General features: G+C 43.0%; 1 protein-coding gene and 1 non-coding gene across 3 annotated transcripts in view; both read left to right on the forward strand.

The window, feature by feature from the left end:
- PRELID2 (PRELI domain containing 2) overlaps positions 1 to 23,942 on the forward strand; it is a 66,306-nt gene extending 42,364 nt beyond the window's left edge. For both annotated transcript variants that reach the window (XM_046000883.1, XM_046000884.1), the window contains 2 exons: positions 18,244 to 18,313; positions 22,242 to 23,942. In XM_046000883.1, coding sequence (XP_045856839.1) covers positions 18,244 to 18,303 — 60 coding nt within the window. In that variant the 3' untranslated portion in view covers positions 18,304 to 18,313; positions 22,242 to 23,942. The remainder of the gene's footprint in view (positions 1 to 18,243; positions 18,314 to 22,241) is intronic.
- Positions 19,432 to 19,622, forward strand: LOC123939377. Its single transcript, XR_006817834.1, has one exon. It is a non-coding gene; the product is annotated as a U2 spliceosomal RNA (small nuclear RNA).
- Positions 23,943 to 24,657: the final 715 nt, after the last annotated feature.

Here is a 24,657-nt window from a genome sequence, read left to right on the forward strand (position 1 = left end):
AGACACTGTAAAAGCTATGGAAATGCAGAGCTCTCATGATGTACTTGGGTAGAGGTTTTTTTTATTTCTTTCTTTTTTTTTTAAGACATTTTCAATGAGTAATAAAATAATTTGTTATCCTAGCCACTCTCCTGGCAAGGCTCCATTATTCTTCCCATCGTTATTCTTGTGTTGATCGGGAGGCTGAAGTGGAGAGAGGCTGAACTCAACAGCACATGAAATATTTGTCACTGAAACAATGTGGGCAAGTCAGACAGTTTGAACATCAGTTTAAAGAAGGTCTGGCCTACACATGCTTCAGCTAAAGATATCTGAGCATGCTGTTTCCTTAGGGGGTTTATAAAAACCTATTTTAATAGTGGAATATAATTCCCTGAGATGGATGATGCTATTCTTGTGTACATATCAGTATATATAAGTGCATGTGTGTTTGTATATGTATACACACACACTGTATACAAAACACACACACACACAAACACGCACATGCACACGTACCCTGAGACACGGTGTTTGTAGTAGTCCAAATGGGCATTTGAAAAACCTGGCTACTATTTGGTTGCCTCATTTCTGTAAACTCTGTTAGTCATCTATGGCAGTATAACACATTATCCTGGCGCCCCACAGCTTACAACAACACGCACTTACTGTCCCTCGGGTTCTGTGGGTCTGGAGTCTGAGCATGGCTTAGTCGGGTCTTCTGCTTCATGGTCTTACAGAGATGTAATCAAGGTGTTGGCTGGAGCTGTGATCTCATTGGAAGGCTCTGTGGGGACGATTCAGTTCCAGATGCATTCATGTCGTTGCTGGTAGGAGTCTACCAGCCACCCTTGACTCCTTGCTGGATGGGGCTCTCACAACATGGCAGCAGGCAAGAGAGGGGGCAGGGGATTGCTAGCAAGGGAAAAGCCATAGTTTTTGTTACCTAATCATAGAAGTGAAGCCCATTTCTTTTTTTGTATTGTGTGCTTTAGATGCAGCCCACCGTCAAGGGAGGGGAATTACACAGGGCATAAACACCAAGAGGCAGGAAATCACTAGGAGCAATGTCAGCACTGCCTACCATTCTGACCTCAACTGATGATATGCCAAGTCGCACGTACAACTGTTAAATTCCTTTGACACCTATTGGGAATTGATGATAATTAGAAGTTCTTAAGGGTCAGCTGCCCCCTCACAACCTTACTACCAGCTTATAAAAATTCTGCAACGCATGCAGACATTTTGTTAACCCTTTGTTTATAAGTAGGCATGAAATAGTTCACCTCTTTTATCAGTTTGATTAAATCTCTGTCCTTTCAGGTGCTCTGATCATGAATTACATAAGCAGCTAGCTCACTGAGAACAGCTGACACTTCCAAAGGCAGGATTCAGCTGTTTTAAAGATAGCCTCAGGCAGCCAGATCTTCTGATCCAGTGGGCAGTCATAGGACCATCTAGGCATAAACTTTGGGTGCCATCCCTAAAGTTGGCTGGTGTAGGACTTGCTGGATAGAATCTTAGAGCTTCGTTGTGCAAGGATGGGTCTATCTCTGGAATTTTGAGCTGATCCCTGTATCTTTAAGTTCCACTAATGAAATTAAGGTGAGTCCATGTGGCACACTCACTAGGAAGCCACTAGCTTTACCAGTGAAAATTCACAATTTTAACATTCCTTATTCCAGTTATCAAAGCCCCTGCTGTTTTCAAGGGTAGAGGTAACTGAAGTTTCTGGAGGTTTGCTGATAAGAATGCTCATAGCCCAGCCCATAGAGCCTGCAGCCTGCATCAGGTCAACTGACACAGGCACGTGAATAAGATACTGTATGTGCTGACATATTTTGAAGCAAATTACAGATATCCTGATAATCATACTAGATATCAATTCCTGAACAAAGATCATTCAGCGTGAAACAAGGTTTTGGCTGGCTATGTGTTTAACACGGGATTGAATGTGAAGCTTCAGAGAAGTCCTCTTTGGTCCATGCTCTGGTTTTTTCACTTCCTACACATCACATTTCACATCTTGGACCCTGAATTTTCTCATCTCCAAAACAGAGTGATGGTGGTCGTACCTCATATTGTTATTATTATTTTATTTATTTATTTATTTATTTATTTATTTATTTATTTATTCGACAGAGATCACAAGTAGGCAGAGGCAGGCAAAGAGAGAGAGGGAAGCAGGCTCCCTGCTGAGCAGAGAGTCCGATGTGGGGCTCGATCCCAGGACCCTGGGATCATGACCGGAGCCGAAGGCAGAGGCTTTAACCCACTGAGCCACCCAGGTGCCCCACATAGGATTCTTTTAAAGATGAAGTGAGGGTACATATATGAAATACGGCTGGCACATAGAGAAACTTCAAGAATTATTAGCATTAAGAGAAGTTCTCTGATAAGAAAGTTATTTTTATATGTAAGTACCCTCTTAAATACTTATCTGAACAAAAATTTTATATTGCAGCAGTTTATGGTGTTTTAAACATTATTTATCATTTGTAAATCTGTAATTTTAATACTATTGTGTCCACATGTAACATTTTGATTTAGTTCCTTCTGTGTGTCTTTGTGTATGTTGGCATACGTATGTATGTATGGTACTTTTTTGGAAGACAAAATTGGGATTATTCTGTTCATTTAGCCCATATTTTTCATTTATGGACACAGTGGTAACATTTTCCTTGAAAACATGAGTTTTGCTGCCTTCATAATATTCCAGTGGCAGAATTGCTCCTGTTGTTGGTTCCTGTTTTTCACCATTATAGATAATATTGTGGTAAATCCATGAATACACATACTTGTGTATATTTCTCATCACTTCCTGGGTTAAAGAGTGTGCACATTTTTAAGGTCTTTGATGCAAATCGCTAGATTTCTTTACAAAAGAATTTTTGCCAGTTTGTAGCTTCCATCAGAAGCCAACTGGGTATTACCAGTTTTCTTGCTGTGTGACTTGAATGAAGGACCTAACCTCTTAGAATTTCCTTTGTCATTAGGAAAGCAGGGTTCGTTATTCTACCCTCATAGGATTATTGAGAAGAGGAAATGAAATTGTTAGCTCCAGTCTTCTGATTCTTCTACAAAGACGTTGAAAGTTAATGCTTCTGTCGTTAACTAATTGTTTGACCTCAGTCCTCCTCCAAGCTGATGGTGTCACCTCAGACTTGTTGCCCTGAGCTGCTCAGTTCCTCATCTGTGAAATGAATGCCTGGTAGACTACACATGCAGGGTAGTCACAACCCTAAAAAAGAGTGGACATTCAAAACCCAGAAATAGAGGAAGACAGCAAATGAAAATGTCATTCAGAAGAATAAATGAAAGTCACAAGTATGACATACGAACATCAGTGTAATAATCTGCTGACGGCATGTCGGGTACTTGTATTTCCGTGGTTATGTGAATCTTTTCAAGACATTTTACATCACTTGAACCACTTGAAAGAACTGATGAATTATTTTCTGTCCTGACTTCCACAGGGTTTATTTCCTTGCTCTCAATTTACCTCTGTTGATAATACTTTTTAATCCCACTCTTGAGTGCTCAAATAGATTGATTTATTTCCTATTTATTCATTAGATGCTGTGAGAATATTACCAGGAGTTCTGATTTTTAACAGCTTATTGCTAGATCAGTTGAATGATAGTAACAGCCCTCTGCTTACCTGTCCCCTCCCTGTCAGCTCAGCTTGTCCTGCTAGCTCTGTAGAGTTTTAGTCCCGAGCAAGGTAGCCTTTGTAGTGAAAACCTCTAGGTAAAAATGAGTATGCTGTGACTGGTAACAGTCTTTGGTCCTTTCCCTGAGATTAAGTCAATGCCTTTACCTTGACCAGGGGACTTGAGAATCCAGAATTCCTTGATGGCTCAGTTGAATTCATCAGGGTGGTAGTAGATTGCTCAGTGGTAAAGCTTTGGGGGAAACTTTGCAACCACCCAGCTGCAGCTATGGGGCATTGCCTTCTATGAAACGCAATGAACCTGAGAGGTTAGGCTCTTAGGTGAAATGGCAGAAAGTGGTTTCTTGAGCTCTAGATGTGTCATTGGCATTATTTGCATAGTGAACTGAAGTCACGTCTGTGTACATCATATAACATTTAACGCAGGGGCCGAGAATCAGGAAATCCAAGTGGTGACCCTGCCGTGGCCAAGTGGGCACATTGCTTGGATTGGTTGCTCTGAACTCCAGGGATTGAACTAGGAGAGTTGGTTTTAATTCTGACATGATAACGATTTTGTTGTTGTTCTTTGGAGCTGTTCTCCTTTCCTTCAGTGTGTAAATACCAAGATTTGAATTTTTTTTCTAACAAATAGTTTTTAAGCCTTCCTAAACATTCAGGAGTTTAAGCTAAGTGGGGATCCAGGACTGTCAGAGATAATTCATGTAACAAATAGGTAGTCGAGGGTTGAGGTGTTGGTGATAAGATATTTAAAAATAATAAACATGCTTGCATAAAATACTAGTTAGCAAGGGGGGTAGTAAGCATGTGGTAGGGAAGTTACAGTTTCACTTGATAGTCCTACTCAGATGAGCTAAATAAAGTGCTTATTACAAAGATCTTTGAGCTATGGGTACCCCATTATAGATATGTTGCCTTATTTTTAATCATGCTTTCTGAAAGCACAGACTGTTCGGGAAATTTGGAGAAAACTGGATACAATATTAATATTAACTATAATCTATTGAGTATTTACCATGAGCCAAACACTGCACTATTTTATAAGCAGTGGGTTCTCCCAATGATTCTGAGGGAGAGAGAGACTATTCTACGGCTCCATTTTGCAGATGAGGGAGTGGTGGCACAAAGGCTGTTTTACTTGCACAGGGTCTTCAGCCAGCAGGTGGCAGAGCTAGAATTCCAGGGTCTGACATCAGAGCCCATCGTCTTAACTGCCATATTCTTTGACTCCCTGTCCTGGAGGGCAGAATCCTTTCCCCCCAAAAGCTTGGCTGAGGAGACAGGACAAATGCATGGTGAGTCTCCATCAGCATGGGGTATGACCTTGGAGTCTGATGACCTTGAAGTCAACACTTGTCAAAATACAGAGAAAATGTCATTGTCTCCATAACACTTACTGTGATGCTTGCTTTCCTAGTGTTCCTTCACTCTCACTCCCACCCAGGAGTCTCTGGAGATGTGGGAGCCATGTTCTCCCCACAGTTCCAGATAGAATTTTGCAACCCATCTATTACTTCTGGAGCTCATTTTCCCACCCTGTTGTGCTAAATTCAAAAACAGAGACAACGAGAACATAGGTATTTGTGGCCACCATAAATCTTCACACACCTCATAGAAACCCAAGGCAGACACAGAATTGAAAACTGAAATGGCTCTGGCCAGGTGGCATTGAAATATTGGAAAACCTGGGGCTGTGTCTGCCGATTGTGTGGATTAGATGTATTTGAGGCCCAGAGTTTTTGTGGATCAAATCTTTTGTCGGACTGGACTTGAATTCAGCTGGGTTCTTTGTGCTAAATTAAGATTCTTAGTTTAACCAGCAAGGCCAAGAAAATGTCATTGAGGCTTTTCAGATCAGGAATTAGTACAGAACTCTGGGTACAGCAACTTGAATTGCAAAGGTAATTTAATTTCTTAAAGGTACATCCAATAGTTAAACTTCAGTTGTGTGCTTAAGCCCTGCAGCATACTAATTAAATGCTCTGTGGGTTCTCTGGGGTGTCCAGCTGTTCCCCTTGATCATTCTTCCTCCTCTGTAGGTGGTGATTTCTTACTCTGTCTCCCCACTCTGTGGGATAATGTTATCTCTTGCTGAATGACCCCTTTGGTTTGTGACCACCCTTTGTGAGACTTGTAGTACCAGGCAGAGCCCCAGCAGGACAGGGGCACAAAGCTGGAGTGCCTGCCGGGTAAGGAGGAAAGAAGCCTGTGGCTTGTGAACCAAGGTTTGTTGGAGTGATATTTCTTTGTCATTTTCCATTTCTTTGGAATCCCCCCCTGCTGCCTGGAATTTGTCCCCTTCCTTCCTCTCCCCTTGAGAGTGAGGGGGGAGAGAGGGGCAGAGTGGGAGATGGAGAGAGAGACGATCTTTTTTTTTTTTTTTTTTTTTAAAGATTTTATTTATTTATCAGAGAGCACGCGCTCGAGCACAAGCCGGTAGAGGTGGAGAGAGAAGCAGGCTCCTTGTTGAGCAAGGAGCCGGATGCGGGACTCGATCCCAGGACCCTGGAATCATGACCTGAGCCGAAGACAGTGGCTTAACCGGCTGAGCCACCCAGGCATCCCAAGGGAGAGCATCTTAAGCAGGCTCTAGGCTCATCGTGGAGCGCCACACCGGGCTTGATCTCATGATCCTGAGATCATGACATGAGCCCAAAACAAGAGTCAGATATTTAATAAACTGAGTCACCTTGACTTCTTATTTCTTGTCTAGCTTTTTTTCTTTTTTTCTTTTTTAAAGATTTTATTTATTTATTTATCAGAGAGAGAACACAAGCAGGCAGAGGCAGAGAGAAAAGCAGGCTCCCCACTGAGCAAGGAGCCAGATGCGGAACTCGATCCCAGATCGTGACCTGGGATCGTCACCTGAGCCGAAGGCAGCGGCTTAACCAGCTGAGCCACACAGGCGTCCCTCTTGTCTAGCTTTCTTACTTAGATTCTAGCTAAACTATTTTTCTATTTTTCTCCGAATTTCCTTAGTAAAGGAAAATGGTGGGTTTTTGAGAATGGCTCCTTTCATACTGACACCAATTTAAGATTTACATCCCTCTGGTGGGGATGTAGCTTTTTTACTTTTCAAGATACTAACATTTTTTTTTTAAATTTTTTAAAATTTTATTTATTTATTTTTTATTTTATTTATTTAACAGAGAGAGAGAGATCACAAGTAGGCAGAGAGGCAGGCAAAGAGAGGAGGAAGCAGGCTCCCTGCGGAGCAGAGAGCCCGACGCGGGGCTCGATCCCAGGACCCCGAGACCATAACCTGAGCCGAAGGCAGCGGCTCAATCCACTAACATTTTTTAAAGCATACTGTTTTTTTCTGTTCTCTCCGCTTCTTAATATGTTTGAATATTTCATAATTTTAAAAATGGCTGCACTTCTCCCAAAAAGACTCTTTTAGTCTGTAAACAAACAAAAAAATTTAAGGTTTTGTTTAAAATGTTTTTGAATAAGTGCTACCTGCACATAAGTGTCATAAAATATGTATTTTCAGCAGAGCCATGTAGGTTCTTTTGCCCTAGATCTCTTTGAAGACCAGCAGAATGTCCTGCTGATCAGCTGTGTGACCTTCAGTAAGCCTTTTAACTTTCTGAGTCTCATTTTCCTCCTCTAAAGTAAGGATCATATTGGACCTGTTTCATCAAGTACTTGGGAGAAGTAAATGAGTTACATGCATGAAATGCTCAGGACAAGACTTGGCACACAGCAAATAATCAGTTATTATTTGAAAAGAAAAATGCAAGGAATTTCTAAGTGAGAACTTGTTTTTCCTATGAAGGCTACAGATAGTTGTTTTTAGAGGTTTTGATAAGCCTGTCTTTGGGAGCCCGACCTTAAATCTCTGGGCCCCCTCTCATAGGGTGTGTACACGTTGAGCCTCTGATGGAATGTGAATGATAGTACTTACCTTCGGAGCAGGAGAATAAAAGGGAATGGTATAAAGAAGTGCTTAAAATATCTTGGCACATATTAAATACTCCAGAAATGATAACTGTTATCTTGCTATTATAGCTCAAATTGGCATGTTCTTTTCAGTCTTTTATATGCAGATTTTTAAACAGCCATAATTACGGTATAAGTACAATTTCATGTCTTGCTCTTTTCAAGTAATATTATATCACAAATGCCTACCACAGCAACTATAGAAACCACAAAGCCAACATTTTAATGACCACATAATATTTCGTTCAGTTGTCGTAAAATAACTGATTGCCCTGTTTCTTTAGGATTGAGCATTGAAGTTGTTTCCAGGCTTCCCATTAGCAGTGAGACCATGTGAAACATCTTTAAACATGGGATCTTTCATATTTTGTGTCAACACCTTAGAAAAGATGCCCTGAAGTACTGTTACCAAGATGTAACTGTTGTCGTGATTCTTTGTCTTAGTGAATAGGAGGCTTCAGTGTGGGTCTCAGCACCTGGCCCATAGTCCGTGCTCAGTCAGTAGTTATTCAGTTAGTGAACACGTGTGCATGTTACTGGATGATTTTTCCAAATGTATGAAGACTTCATGTTTCTATCCTAGTTTTTTTTTTTTTTTTAAGATTTTATTTATTTATATGTCAGAGAGAGAGATCAAGATATCCAGCACAAGCAGGGAGAGTAGCAGGCAGAGGCAGAAGCCGGTACCCTGCTGAGCAAGGAGCCCGATGTGGGACTCCATCCCAGGACCCTGGGATCATGACCGAGCCAAAGGCAGACACTTAACCGACTGAGCCACCAGGCATCCCTCTATCCTAGTTTTTTAAAAGATTATTTATTAGGGAGTGAAAGAGTGTGAATGGGCGGTGTAGGGGAGGGACTGGGGGAGAGGAGCGAGCAGACTCCCCACTAAGCAGGGAGCCCAACACGGGACTTGATTGATCCCAGGACCCTGAGATCATGACCTGAGCTGAAGGCAGACACTACACCAAGTGAGCCACTCAGGCACCCCTGTTTCTAGCTTACTTTATTTATTTATTAAATTATTTATTAATAATTCACTAAAATAGTCTTAAAAGCAGTGAAAGAAAGGTAGTAACAGGTCGTATTTGTTGAGCACTTCCTTTGCCCCAGGCATCACCCTCAGTACTTACCTGTGTTAAACCTCCTTCAGTTTGCTTAACACTGCTCTGCAGTAAGGACTGTTTATGACCATTTTACAGATGAGGAGACGGGGTGAGTCGACTTGCGCCAAACCACACGGGTGCTGAGTGGTAGAACCCGTGTTCACGTGAGCCAGTCAGACCGTTGGTCTCTGTACTTGATGACCAGGCTACAGAGCCCTGCTGCTTCACTTTACCAGCAGCTCACCCTCTTCCACGTCCGCTGGTCTAACAAATGACCTCCAGGGAACCTCAGTTTCTTGGCCAGATTCCAAAGGAAGTGTGAATCAGGTGTCTCTGAGCCTGGAGGGTTTTGCTTTAGTCTCGGAAGGAGAGCCAGAATCGCTTACAGGGGCCCGTTCTTTAGAAGGAGTCCCACGTTTGCAGTTCGCCAAGTGGAGGATGTGCAAATCTATTTTTTCTTTTTTTATAAACCTAAGCTTTTTTTTTTTTTTTATTGAAGGGAAGAATTTTATTACACTGTTAAACATTCAAGGTGGCTGGTAGATTTAGAACATCATGCATGTGGGAGTTACTAATTCATGGAGGAATATCTGGGACCAAACAATACGAAGGATAAGATCCTGGGGATTAACCAGTAATGCTTCCATTTAGTTAGCAATTGAAATACAGCAATTTTTAAAGAGTATCAACTATGTTATTACAACCATTTCTTCACTCTCTCTTTCCCCTTATCAGTTTATTGTCTGATAATAATGGCAATAATGGGGATAATGGCTGGGGATTTTAAAGGATATTTGCATCTGTGAACTCGGCATGGTATTTTTTTCCCCTTTGCAAATAAATGAGCCTTAAAAAAGAGCAGGGGCTGTTATTTGCATGTAGTGATTTTAGGTTTTAGTTGTTTATTTGTAGCTTTTGTTCTGGTTGTTTGTGTTCGTTTGTAATATTAAATGCTTGTATTTGCCACGGACGTCATGGTTCTGCCGTTGGACAGGTAATGTGAAGGATGGGGGAGTGAAGGTGAGGTCTCTTATTTCTATAGCTAATGATCATGATGGCCCTCTGGCTCAAAGCTGTAACCTCAGACCATGTTCAACCTCCCTGGAGTTTTATCCCCAAGAAATGATAAAAGGCTTTTTGTGGGAAGTAACAGCCTCACTAGTTAGTTGGCTTTTGATAAAACCGAGGAATTCTAATTGGCAGATATTGGGTCAAAATAGAAATGTTTCCTGTGCACGTGCCTGTCTTCCAGCTTCTTCCTGGTGCATGAGAGAGCTTCACTTGGTATCAACAGAAAACGAAGTGCATTTGGAGATGAGGTGAGGTGCTCTTATCCTCAGGCCAGTTTCAAGAATTACCTGTGGGGGCGCCTGGGTGGCTCAGTGGGTTACAAGCCCCGCATCGGGCTCTCTGCTCGGCGGGGAGCCTGCTTCCTCCTCTCTCTCTGCCTGCCTCTCTGCCTACTTGTGATCTCTCTCTGTCTGTCAAATAAATAAATAAAATCTTTAAAAAAAAAAAAAAAAAGAATTACCTGTGGCTTGGTCATCTTAGCCTGCCTCCCTAAGTGGATAAATTAAAATCATTCACATGTACACGGAAATAACTTTGAGATGGCAGCAAGGGACTGTGCCTAAGGCAACATGTCATTTTTTGGTGATGTGAGAAGAGAACCTTGCAGATGTACTTTTTGAAGGAGGTGGTGTATTGTGGGCTTAGTCACAGAAACCTGGGTGTGAATCTGGATTCTGCACTTTCATTGCTGGGTGCTATTGGTCAAGTTTCTGAGCCTCTCTAAGCCTCATTTTCTTCACGTCACTGACTCGTACATCGAGTGTGAGAATTAAATCAGATCAACGTATAATGTGCTTGGCACACCCTAGTAGGGCTGTAGCCTTTGTATAAACAGTTCTTTCCTGTGACCTGAATTCTAGTTCTGTTCCTTTTGCTGAAGACCTTGTGAGCTAGAGAAAGCTGGTTTACCCTGCGGGGCTCAGTGTTGTCAAATATAAGTTTCAGTAATTCTTAGAGGTGATGTGAAGATCAAGTAAAATGTACCAGGAAAAATCTGATCCAGGCATGAGGTGAGCCCATGTGGACACTTCCTGTGGGTCACTGACCATCCACTGAACGGGGGATGCCTGGTTGTGGGAGTCCTGTTGTGAGGGGCCCATAGACAGATTTGGGTCTGCTAAGAAATCAGTAGCCGCTTTTCAGGCCCCAGGGAGAATGGGCAGGAATGCCTAATAAAAGGCTGTCATGTGTCAGGAGCTTTATATGTCGCTTCCGCAACCCTCACAGCAACCCCACAAGGAAATACGCTTCCTCACTTCCTTCCGCCCATTGTATGGGTCTGGAAACAAAGAGGTAAATAAATACTCATTGTGGAAAGAGTTGGAGAAATCCAGGTTTAAATTTCAGGTTGGTCACGTAACTTGCTCTGTGACCCCAAGCAAGTTACTGTCATTACGGCCCAATTTCCTTACCTGGAAATGGTGAGGGTGAACGTGTCTTGCTGTGGGGAGCGTTGAGAGGATTAACTGAGATAATGTCACTCAGCTTACTCAGGTCGCTGGCAGGTAGTTAGCCCACTATCCTCAGTATTGGTGAGAGTTGTTGTGATGGATTTTTGACTGAAATATGGCTTTGGAAAATTATATTTTCTCCAAAGGACACACGAGATTTGAAGACAGCAGGCTGGCCTCACATGTAAAGAAAACTGTTGACGTATGGAAGTTAATGTGAATGTGGGTGAAGAGAAGGGGAGAGGTCAAAGATAAGAGAAGAATTATCTGGGCATCTCGTGGCTTTATTGTTAGAGACAACAAGCGTGCTGGTAATCATTTTATCTCTCAGAACGGGGAAGAAGCAAGGCAGAATTATGACTGCGCTTAAATTTGATGAATAGTGAATAAATGCCAGTAAAGAGAATTGACAGGAGCCCTGTTGTGTTTCAGTTTGTTTGAAGAGTTGGTACTAGACCCCTTCAGTGTGCCAGCCACTGAAGCAGTGCCACCTGAGCGTCGGGAAGACTGTCTTGTAATGAGGACTGACAGATGGAATAGGGGTAGAAAGCCCCTCCTTAGTGGAGGTTTCCAAGCAGGTAACGAAGATCATTTGTCAGAAATGTCACGGATGGCATGTGGCACTAGGTAGGAGGCTGGTCTGTTGATTAGTCCGTGGTGAGAAAGCCATATAGCCCAAGTTAGGAAAAATAAAATTATGTGGAGTTTGTTTTAAAAAAATTGAAATGAAAATAGACTAATGGGGTTACATTAGAGGGTTGGGGAAGGAACTTCATAAAATAGGCAAACACCAGTGCCTGAGTGCCTTTTAGCCACTAAGATGTTCATGCCAGGTCAGAGTTTGAGAACTGGCAAGATGGAAACGGCTTGGTCCTCTTTCATCTTGATACTTGATCCTGGGATACCTTTCTAAGTCAGGTGGGCCACCTTCGGTTCCTTGAAAAGACTTTCATCTCTGGACTAGGTGATACAGTGTCTTTTCCAGGTTTTAGATTTTATTATTTGGGGGTATATTCTTTTCCATAACCAACTGTGAGATTAAACATTCTCTTTAAGGAGAGAGGGAGTTTTATCATGTGATGCACAGACAACTGAATTATTATATCTGTTCATGTTCTGCAGTTACACCTAAAGATTTTTGGGTTACTTATCAAAATAAAAATGAATCTTACTCAAGAGTTTATTAGCTACTACGGGAAAATTATATTGAGGTCATACATTCTATCAGATATGCCTACTTGAAAAGCATTGTATTTAAAATAATTTGTAGAGGTGATTAAATATTGATTCATATATTAAGAATCATGCGATTTAGTTTGGGAGCAGGGCTACAGTGTCTGATTTATTTATCCGGCTTTTTGAACATAGTAAATAGGGAAGGGAAGAACAAGCCCCTGCCGTGTACCCAGCGTTATAATAGGCGTTTTCACATATGCAGTCTCATTTATGCCTGCCGCCCCCTTGTGCTGAAACATCCTGGAGCCTGGACTCGCAATCCTGATTGCTTTGGGTCAAATCAGGACTCAGCTTCTTAGTTATTGTGTGACTTTGGTCCGGATGCTTAATTTTTCTGAACCTCAGATCTCATCCCCCCACAACAAAAGGATAATTCTCTAAGGCAGATAGGAGAATAAGGTACGCCAGTGGAGGTAAAGCACTCAGCACAGTGCTTGGCATACAGTATGTGCCACTGATTTTGACTATTAGTATTGCTTGGCGTTATCCCAGTTTTAATGGATGAGGAAGACCTAAAGACCTAAGGAATTAACCTACATCAGATTGAAGATGCGTTATTGGGCAAAAGATGTCTTCCTGGAGAAGCTTTGAGCAGTGTTTCTGTTACTTTTTTTTTTTTTTAAAGATTTGACACAGAGAGATAGAGAGATCACAAGTAGGCAGAGAGAGAGAGAGAGAGAGAGAGGAGGAAGCAGGCTCCCTGCTAAGCAGAGAGCCCGATGCGGGGCTCGATCCCAGGACGCTGAGATCATGATCTGAGCCAAAGGCAGAGACTTTAACCCACTGAGCCACCCAGGCACCCCATTTTCTGTTACCTTTAATGAAAACACTAGATGTGGATTTGGCCCTTTCCCCCCCCACAGATGATGCCCCCTGGCCACGTGTTTCTCCCATCTCCTGGAGTTTACTTTCTGTTGGGGAAGGGGATGGCTGACAGTACAAAATATTTGAAAAAGCATAGTCATTTCCTTTGGTGACAAGTGCTATAAAGAGGAGTAGGACCCAGCTGTGTGATCCAGGCTGTGGCCAGGCTGTTTCAGGTAGGGCTGTCGGGAGTGTCTGAGGAGGTGCTCGCTGAGTTGAGACCTCAGTATGGCAAGGAGGTAGCCGGCCACTGGTAGATTCGGGGATGTTCCTGCTGGAGGGAGCAGCGTGTGGAAGAGAAAGGAGCTGCGCATGTTGCCTGAATGGGAAGCCAGCCTGTGTCTGTGCAGGGCCCTGAGCCGTGTGGGAAAATCCCTGGAGCCATGATAGTGAGTGTGTGTATTATGAGAGCAGTGGAACACTCTGGAAGGGTTTAAGCAGGGAGTGACAGATTCTCGTCCTTCTTTTAGTCATACTGATACTCTACACAGAGGAAATGAAAAGATGTGAAGAAAGTTTTGTGTAAACCAACTGAATGAAAGAAAAAAAAAACAGAAAAAGAAGTGAGGTCACCTTGATGTAAATTCTTTTTTTTTTTAAGATTTTATTTATTAGAGAGAGTGTACACAAGCAGGAGGGAGGGACTGAGGGAGAGGGAGAAGTAGACTCCCACTGAGCAGGTTGCCCAGTGCAGGGCTCCATCCCAGGACCTCAGCATCGTGACCCGAGCAGAAGGCAGACGCTTAACTGCTTAACCTGCTTAACTGACTGAGCCACCCAGGTGCCCCGATTAAATGTTTTTATTGAAGGGTGAGTGGTTTTATAAGGAGAATTTAAGCATTTGAATTTATTGCCCTTTGTGAACCGCTCGTGGCTAATCCAGATTCTTTGGGACCCATTTTAGGTCCTGTCTCTGCTGCCAAATTCTTTTCACATCATTCATTCCCACTTTTTTTCTCCATTTCCATTCTTTATTCTTAACTTGTTTTGTTCTTTCACATCATCTGGGCTGCCCTTGTTATCCTGGCATTTTCGACTGCCCTTTGAAGAAGGCTAACCACTGGGCAGAAAGCTACTGTAAGGCTAAAACTCAGCCTCTTTCAGCCTGGCATTGGAAAGTAATCAGTGTGTCAGTCTTGTAATCCATCGACATCACGTACCTTTTGTGTGCCAAATTCTGCACCCGTCTTTTATCGGTGTGATAATTAAGTGAGCAGTTCTTGTTTTGTTAAGAGCGCCCCATAGATGTGTCTTTTGAAAACTGCTTTCGAAGTTTGCCAATTTTTTTTTAGATTTATTTATTTATTTATTTGACAGACAGAGATCACAAGTAGGCAGAGAGGCAGGCAGAGAGAGAGGAAGGGAAGCAGGCTCCCTGCTGAGCAGAGAGCCTGATGTGGGGCTCCATCCCAGGACCCTGGGATCATGACCTGAGCCGAAGGCAGAGGCTTTAACTCACCGAGCCACCCAGGCGCCCCTAGAAGTTTGCCATTTTTACAGGGTCTGGTATCACTGTCTGTGGGACCTCCTAGGTCAGTCAGGGCTTAAGGAAGCATCCATCGGAGAAGAGAATAAATATTACACTGTCTGGATCAAGCGGCCTGTAGTTCCATTTTTTTCCAACTCCCCCTTAAGACAAGCCTTTTGTTTCCCACAATAATCAGCTATTTCTCAGAGACTGTTAGCATGGGGGAATCTCTGAAGTGTTTTCAATCCATGAGGCTCTGGGACACCTTGGCCGGCACAGTGTTGTATTAGGGAAATGAGACCGTGAGAGGCCTCACTTATCTGTACATTGGCAAATAGAGAAAGATAGCCTTGTAATAGAAAAAATCTCAGAGGGGAGAGGAGTAATAAAATCAAGCTGGTTTATGGTTTGTCAGTCCAAAAAGCTTTTAAGCCATATCTATAAAGGTGGATTCACTTAATGTTTGCTCTGCATTTCAGGCATCATTGTGTGATAAGTGGTGTAAATTTAGCCTCTTTAAGGCTGATCTCCTAGGGGTTGAGTTTTAAGCATTGGAACTTTATTTGAAAGGACTCTATCGATTAGGCTTTATTTGGTCCCTCCATACTGTAGAGAGGCACTAAGTAATGGTTTGGCCTCCCTGTTAGGTTTTTTTTTTTTTTCTTTCTTAATTCACTTGATAGGTCTCTCTCTGCCCCTGTTCTTCACCTTCTATTTCTAACTGTTCTCCTTAAAAAGACTAAAGTGGTATGAGAGAGGGGGGCAAAAGGGAAAGAAAAATCAGCTGTCACATTGTGAACATAATTGATTCAATAAATAACGTCTTTCAATTCCCAAGGCAAACCTCAAAGTCTTCACTTATGTCAATTAGTGTTCAGCTTGGTAAGTGGTGGCATTCTTAATTTGGACGGATGGGGAGAGTTCACCAGTGCTCACTTCCTAAGGAGGGAGTGTGCTTTCCTGTTTTTAAAGACATACCACCAGATTTATGCAAAGAGAAGGTTGCAATGGAATCAACGTGTCCATTTTTATTCTTCCTGAAAATAGAAGGAAGGCATTTAATTATTGTTCAAGGTTTGGTTGAAACAAACAGATGGGACCAAGGGGAATGGAAACTACTAGACTGTAAGCTCCATGTGGGCAGGGGCTGTGTCTTGTTTGTTCACCCTTTAATCTCTAGTGCACACAGTAGGTGCATCATATTTATTGAGTGAATCTGTTAATGAGTGAATAAGAGCAGAAGTGAACGGTTAAATCTTAGGGAAAGTGTTAGATTAAATTTCGTTGCACTGGTGGTTTCGTCCCCACTCTCCTTCTTACCCCCTAAGTCTTTGCAAGGACAGTAGCTCTAAGAGGACCAGAGGGCAGCATGTACTGTTATCTTCCAAAATGCACTCTCAGACTGGCAGGGCTGGGAGGGATCTTTGAGGTGGTGTCAGGCTGCCATTCACAGATTCTAGTAAATGAGCTAGTTTGGCTTCAGAACCACGTGAGGTATATTACAAATCTGCAGGTTCCAGGCCCCAGCCCTAGAAATGCTGACGGTGTGGGTCTTAGCAGGGCGTGGGGATCCGCAGGTACATCTGTGGGTTCCCCTCCCAGTTCTGGTGTGCAGCTGCACTACCCCTCTGGCCTGGCTGTCCTCTCTGCTCTCCAATCTTAGTTACTCCTTGGTAAAAAGTGACTCAGCTAAAAACCCCCAGAATAACTTGGCAGTACTGTGACCAGAACCCAGGTCTCGTGACTCTGACAGCAGTGCTCCTAGTCTTAAAGTTTGCAGCTATAGTTCCCCCCAAGTCTGTGCTGGTCAGCATTTTGTCAGAATCCTTTAACTGATACTTCTTCCATGTAGGATGGGGCAGTATTGGTGGCGATGGCTAGCCGCAATCTGAAGGAGCATCTAAAACCTCAAGGATATGTTACATTTTGTTTGGTGTACTTTGGCACTAAATATATTTTATGGTCTTCTCTAGAGGCTCACCTGCTTGCTGTGTCACCGAATAAACCCTTAGTAGGAAGCTCTAGACTTTCTCTTGAAGCTCCCTCAGTGTTTCCCAGATCTGCCTGATCACGGGAATCCCCTGGGTGCTGACTAATGGTGCACAACTCTGAGGCCTGCTTGAGTCCTGTTAAATCAAAGTCTTCCTGTGTGTGGTCCCAGGATTTGTGTTTGAGGTTAGCTTAGATCGTTCCTGTTCCCTGTAGACTGCTTTCTAGTCCCTGAGAACGGTGTCTCCCTTTCCCAGATCCCAGATCCCCCCACATCCATATCGGACTTCCGTAAAACTCTCGTTCATAATTACATCATCATGTTGTCTTTCTCTGTGAAGGTTTGTCCCCTGGTCTGCAGAACTTGTTCTTGAATGAGGAAAGAGGGAGTATCTGCTTTTCTCTTTCCTCCAGGGCAGACTTTGACTGGCAAGGTGGGTGCATGGAAGGTCGGGATGTGTAGTCATGGAGGGAGCTTGTGAGAAGGGTCAGGGAACCTCTGAAGCCAGAATAGAATGGCTCTGTTCTTTCCCTGCATTATTACTCAACAGATACATGATTTGGGGGAAATTGTTTAAATCTCTTGGAGTTACTGTTTCCTCATCTGTAAAATGGGAATAAGAATAGTACTTGTTCAGGGGTTTTTATCAAACCACGTGTTCCAGGCTGACTCTTGGGACACAGACTCAGAGATGGAGACTTTGGTGCAGAGGGTGACTGGAGAGAGCCTCTGGGAACAGCCTTTGCAAGGGAGCGGCGGAAACAGGTTTCAGGCAGGAGGGGCTTTAAACTAGGTAGTGTTACCGTGAAGGTTTCACCTGATTCCATGAGGACCTCCAGACGTGGGGTGTCCTTCCCAATTGTCTGGAGTTGAGGGAAGGGGCCAGGGTCTATAGACCTCTCTATCTACCAGTCCTTGGATGTGGGCTGCCCCGGGAGAGGGGTTGACGACCTCAGATAAGGCAGCTTACCTTTGGGTGAGGGTGGCTGTGCCTCCAGTGCTGGCAGGTGGGGAAGGGGTGCCCAGGTGCTGGAGGGGTCTCCATGGTGCACCCTGCACCCACTGCCCAGGACCATGCTCACGAAAACCTGGGCAGCCAGCGTAGCGCGTTTGTAAGTGCTCGATGAACACTTGTTATTGCCGTTATGATTCAGCTCTGGCATGCCAGTGAGCGGGCCACTTTCAAGAAGTGACTTACCTTCTCTTCTCCTGTTTTCTTACATTTAAGATGGAGATTCTAAACCCCTGTACCTGTTTCCCTTGATTAATTCTGAGCCCATGTAGAGAAAATGTATGTGACTTTGGTGAGAAAAATATTGCAGAAATATAAAGTGTGACTATGAGCTTACTTTTCTGAAATGAGACTAGGGCCCCGATTTGGATTCCTTGAAGGGAAAGGGTCACGATGAATGTAAAAGTGCTTGTCCCCGAACTGTTCTGATGGTTCTTTCTTCTCTCTCTAGGGAATTAGAATAATGGAGATGCTGCTGAAGGAGCAGTGTGGTGCCCCGTTAGCCGAATAAAGAATCATCAGTGAGTACCAGAAGCATAATCGGGATTATTTACTCCAGCCATGTTTTCATGCTTTTAACCCCTGTATAATGCATCAACCTCCCTGGGCTACTCCCCCGCACACTTCCCAGTTATTGGTGGAGGACACGGCCTCACAGGTGTTTCCTGATCTCTTCAGGACCGTCATTTACTTACTTCTTTGATTTTCGGAGCAGTGTGGTGCCACGTGCTGCATTACAACTGCTTTCAAATTGTTCAAACTGCTCAGCACAATCCAGCATGATTGCGACCCTCAGGGTGCCCTCGATTTGTAGACTGTGGTTGAGGATTAACTGAAGCTTAATTGTATTGTTCTGGGAACAATGAAAGGAGGGGGTTAAAAGCTGTATTTGAGCAGGAAGAGAAATAAGAAAGGGGCATGCTTTGATTGGCCAGTGAAATAAATCTATTTTATTGGCCATAAATCCTTCCAGTGGTTGGGAGAGGCTGCCTGAAATGCCATAGAGAAGGATTCTGACATCTCGAGGACACTCTCCGGTCTGGGGGAGGGTGCCGTGCGTAGAGGCTGGTGGATCGGCACTTGCCACATCTAGTTGACGACAAACACTGTTGAGGTCTCAGGGAAGCAGGTTTAGAATCACTTAATTTTTTTTTCCCTTAAGTTTTTATTGTCTACGTGAAGAATGGTGTCCATAATGGAAAGGGCAGAACAACATTATTTTAGAGAGAACCAGAGCCTAAAATAAATGATTGTAATGGATTTGCTTCTGACCAAATCTATTGGTCTTGGATTTTTAACACGTGAGAAGATAAAACCTTGGAGTAAAGCAAACATTGTCATGGGTAATTCATCATGACCTCAGATTTCCTTATGTTGGCTTACTATAGTATACATGGTTTCGTATAAGCAACCTTAGACTCTACTTGTGATACACAATAAAGTGTGAGGACAGTTTACCAAAGAAGAAGCAAAATGAACATTTATATACAAGTTCTTCGACATTGAATGCATGCCAGCCTGGCCCGTGAATGGATTTATTCATGACAGGACGCTAAGTAAGATAATTTCATTTAGCACAAGCATAGCACATGGCAGGTTCTCAGAAATACTGAAATGCAATCTAAAAATGCTGTGTTTCATCGCTTCTCGGCCTTTTGGCCAAGATCAAGTGTAATACTTGTTCTTAATCAGTTTAATATCTGATACGTCCTCTATCCGAGGACATTATATTAAATGGATTTTTGGAATTAGGAGATGGAATGGGAGTTGCTCCGTCCACTCCACGCATCTACTTGGTATTGCAGTACTTCCAGGAATGGTGCAGCCCCCTGGGGGGAATTAACTGTTGTACCAAAAAAAGAACTTAAAAAAAAAACTGCTGTGTTCCTACATCTATTCTGTTCTTTGAAAAAAAAATTTTGAGGCGTTTTTATGAGACTCACCAAGTAGCTCTAGAGTTCATGCACTTGAGCATGGATCCCATCTTACTCTGAAGGGTGAGGTCTTAGGTCAGCTCCAAGTTAAATGAGAGAATGTGATGGGACTCCATTTAGAAGTATACATTGATTTTCAAACTTCAAATTAATGATTTGGAACGTCCCTGAATATCACAATCATCTGGAGGATTTGTTCAATGTAGATTGGTGGGCCCCCCATCAGAGTCGCTGAGTCAGTAGGTCTGGGGTGCTGTCCGAGGATTTGTATTTCCAGCAGGTTCCCAGGTGATGGTGATGCTGCTGGTGGTCCAGGGCCCACAGTTTGAGAACAGTTGCTTTAAATGAGGTCTTGTCCCTGAGTGAAGACAGATAAAATACAAGGGCCCTGAGGAAGCTAATAGCTGGGGTTTTCAAATTGTCGTGTATTTTATTGCCTTCAGATTAATCAGAGGAATGATTTTCTTGTGTGGCTTTTCCCTGATTTTAGCATCTCAGCCACATCCTGTTTAACTTCTTTTTTCCTGCTTATATGGTGACATGCTCCACCTTGGAAGAAAGACAACTGAAAAGAACAGAGATGACACTCACACCAACTTGTGTTTTGGTTAAGTGAAATGAGAAAGTTCAGCAAGCCTCACCTGTTGTCATAAATTACTGATGTTCTTGGGCGTTCTGTTTGTTTTGTTTTTACTGTAGTTGAAAGCTAAGCCATGAACTTGGGGCCTTGCATTGTTTCTAAAAGCAACTGACCCTCCTCTTTCAGGTGAAGTGGTCGAGGTGTGGGGACACCAGGAGTGTAATGTGGGACAGTTGTTTTCAGGGCATATAATGCAACAGAGGTTTTGAAGGAGTTACATAATTCAAGCTCTCTTAATTTATGACCCAGGGAGGCAAATGTGAAGTAAAGGATGTATATAGATACATTTATATATACCCTTACATCATAAATCTAATCCAGATTAGAGCCTGTTGCTGAGGCTTTACGCATTTTGTCAATATCCACTTTATTGAAATATTATTTATGTACCATTAAATTGACCAATTTTTAAGTGTACAGTTTGGTGAGTTTTGACAAATACATAGTTATGTAAGCATCGTACCAAAGATGATACAGAACATTTTACAGCTTTGTTGTTGCTGCCGTGTTTTTGCCAGCTCATTGCTTCCCTTTTTTTTCTTGGCTATTATTACATAGTTTTTTGCAAGCTTGAAATATGCCTGTTTTAGTGGAACTTCTTTTCTCAAAATTGGCTCCATGGAAAATGGAAGAGTGGTTGTTTTTATGAGCAATTAAATGTCACCTTTAAAGGAGGGGGGTAGCTATCGGGTCTAAGGCTGTAGAGGAAGGGTCAGTCAGTTTTTGCCCTCAGGCCAAATCCAACCCGCTATCTGCTTTTGTAAATAAAGTTTTATTGGAACACAGCTATGTCACTGGCTTCGTTATGGCTACGACACTGGAGCAAATAGCTGTGACAGAGAACTCCCCTCCCACAAGGTTTAAAACAGTCCTGTCTGGTCCTTTACAGAAAAGCTTTACTGTCCCATACGCTTGAGCTTGCCCCCTCCTAAGTTATGATCAAGGAGCCTTGTGTGTTTGGTTAGCCTTTTTAATATAGTATTTGGCCATATCTTACCTGTATTTCAGAGTTAATAGTGTGATAGTTTATTTTCTCTGTATTAGCTCTAACCTCACCACTCGGATGATTTTATTTTAAGGCCTAAGAAAGCATTGAAATTGTCACAACAATGAAGTTAAAATAGCAACAGTCATATTACCATTGCTTGTGAAGTTCCAGTGCACGTGCATAAGGGAGTAGAAAAGTCAGCGTTTTGTTAATCAGATAAAGTAGCCCTGCCATGTGGCTGGACTCTAGGTGCTGTGTATAGTGGACTCAATTTCCCACTTTGGGAATTTTGTAGTTCTTAATTTAAAAACAAAAAAAAAAAAAGAAAAGAAAACCATTCTGTGGGATTTGGATGAGTGTGCGTCTCTCTGGCCTGTGTATCTTCGTGGGCATTTGAAAATTAGAAAGCTTATTAGAAGGTGATTTTGTCATGAGCCAAAATGGAGGTGCATAAGTCTCACTAACCAGTATGCTTGTGGTGTTGTTGTTGACATGTCCATTTGATAGATGTTTGATTTCCTGTCATTTCTGAATAAAACCGATAGCCCTGACATGTGTTTGTTCTTGCCGCTGGCAGCCAGGAGACTGGGCTTGCTGAGGTTTGACAACACAGCAGAGTTCTTTCACACTGGAATGGTTAAGCCTTCAGTTTTAGCTCTGTCTTAACTCCCTTTGGACCAGCTCCTCTGGGTCACCGGACTTAATAAAATAAGGCGCTAGCTTTGTTCGAAGATCATTAAGAGGCAGAAATGGCAGTTTCTTCAAGAATTATCCATAGTGATAGCATTCAAGTGACTCATTTTAAGAGTTGCTTCAGAAAAGAGGCAAGTAAGTATTGATTGGCGAGGCATGTTTATTAGGTGATAAAGCCTGTTTTTCTCTTGCAGGGGACCTGTGTTGTGCTACTTTTGCTCGAGAATCACTTCTTGGCCAGAACCCATCACTGATGCAGTTTTCCAAAAACAGGCTTAAGGAGACAGTGTCAGCAGCTTAAAGAAGAGGAGACCTTCCTGCCAGGGTGTGAAGCTCTTGGACATGAGACCGTCTAGGTGGATTTTTATGGCACAGTGTCTTTATGATTTACAAATAAAGGAAAAAACCCATAGAAGGTGACGTCTGCCCTTCTTCAGGATGTCCTGCTGATTGCCTGGTGATGGTATCAGGGACGCCAAGGACAGGCCAGAGGCCTGGCAAGTGGCACTTTTGCCCGTGTTTATCAGCATCATTGCTCATAGGATGCAGGAGAAGATTTTGGGACAGATAAAGGAGTTGAAGCTGATACCTGATGCTTAGGTGGCCTACAACAGAAAAGAATGTACCAGGCCTGTGTTGAAGCTAAGCCATATTTAGAGTAATGTTCTACCATAAATACTACCTAAGGGCTATCAGTATAGCTTCTGTAATGTAACATATCAGCTGTGTGATTTGGTCTTCTGGAAGAACATGGCCCAGAGAGCGGGGAGGCAGGGTATAGCGTTGGCATTGTGAGGGGTGGAGCAGCTTGTTAGCCTCTCTGTGTTTCACTGGCAGGTTGGGAGAACTGGGCGCAGGTGTCTCTGTCTCGTGGTGGTTAAGCATGGAAAGACGGGGGGATAGTTCAGTGCGAAGAGCCCGGGTGTGGGAATCTGAGAGACCTGTGTTTGAGTGCAAATGTTGCCACCCACTAGCTCAGTGATCGATCATGTACTTAATTTCCAATCTTTCTGAAGCTCACTCTTTTTAATTGTACAACGGGTTACAGGATTAACTTCGTGAGATTGTGGGACGGATCTGAGGTCACGTTTATCGAGTGCAGCATGCTGCCTCTTGCCGAGGAGAAGTCTTGTAAACAGAAGTTGTTATTATGCGAAACCATTTAGAAAATGTGCTTTTCAGATGTACTGTAAGGTAGTATCACGGTTTGAAAATTAGGTGACGGTAGTTTGCATTTCCCGTGATTGGAAGCCAAAATATAAATGCACACTACCTAACAGAACACTTGAAGAGAGGCAATAATTTGGAATTTATCTGCTTAAGCTAAAAATTGGGCCATTACTGGGAAGACCAGGGGAAATTGTTCTTTTTTTTTTTTTTTTACTATTTGAAAAATTTTCACTTAGTGCCGTGATGAATTTCAAAGCACTTCTAGAAATTATTTCATATAAGCCTGCCAGTGTGAGTTTCTTCTTACTGTGTGTGAGCTGTTTGTTCTGCTTGAGTTTTGTCCCGTAGGATAATTCTCCTCATTTTTTTCATTCTTCAGGTGTGTTGGAGGGACAAGGAGTGGTAGGAACCAGAACACACTTTGACTTCCTTTTCCAGTTTGTAAATGGCATTTGGTAGGCTTTTGGAATAATAGCCCATTGTGATGGCTAAAGGTGATGTAAATTATCACAAAGGTGAGAGGTTAGAAGTCCCTATTTGGAGTTTGACATTGGAATGAACTGAATGCTTCGTACTCAACAACTGCATCCTCTGAAGGCAGGAGTTCTCAGCCTTGGGTGTTCATTAGAACCACCTGGGGAGTTTTACCCCCCACCCCCCACCCCGTTATGCCCCAGAGCAATACAGCAGAATCTCTGTGGGGGGTGGGGAGACTGTTGGGTGGAACCAGCCTCTCTATTTTTTTTTTTTTTTTTTTAAGATTTTATTTATTTATTTGACAGAGAGAGATCACAGGTAGATAGAGAGGCAGGCAGAGAGAGAGAAAGGGAAGCAGGCTCCCTGCTGAGCAGAGAGCCCGATGCGGGACCCGATCCCAGGACCCGAGATCATGACCTGAGCCGAAGGCAGCAGCTTAACCCACTGAGCCACCCAGGCGCCCCAGCCTCTCTATTTTTTTAAAGCTCCCTGGGTGGTTCTAGTAGGCCACTAGGGATGAGAGCGCTATAGTGAATTCTCGGTGATTTTCAGACATTATCTGATTTCTTTCTCAACACTTCTGAAGTAGAAAAGGATCTTTGTAGCAAGAATTTTTGTTAGAACTAGAGAGAGTGAAGGCTGAATTTTTCCTTAATTGCCTGGAGCTGGGGCGGCCAGTGCAAATGGCTTTGGGCACCTGGCAGGTGATCTGGTGAGTCACGGAGGCAGGTGGCCAGTGGGAGACTAGGGGGACACACACCTGTGTAAAGATGGGCAGCTGCTGCTTGGCTCCCCCACACTGTGGCCGTGTGGCTGGCTTTTCTGGTGATTCCACTTTCCACTTTGGTAGGAAAAGACAGATATTTTTTAAAGAAAAGAATTCTCCCAGTTTTTACAGGTTAGCAGTAACTCAGAACTGTTTAAAACATTGTGCCAGCCCTACAAAATGTGTTTGCTGGTAGT

This window comes from Meles meles, chromosome 3 (genome assembly GCF_922984935.1).
Source record: "Meles meles chromosome 3, mMelMel3.1 paternal haplotype, whole genome shotgun sequence".
NCBI lineage: Eukaryota > Metazoa > Chordata > Mammalia > Carnivora > Mustelidae > Meles > Meles meles.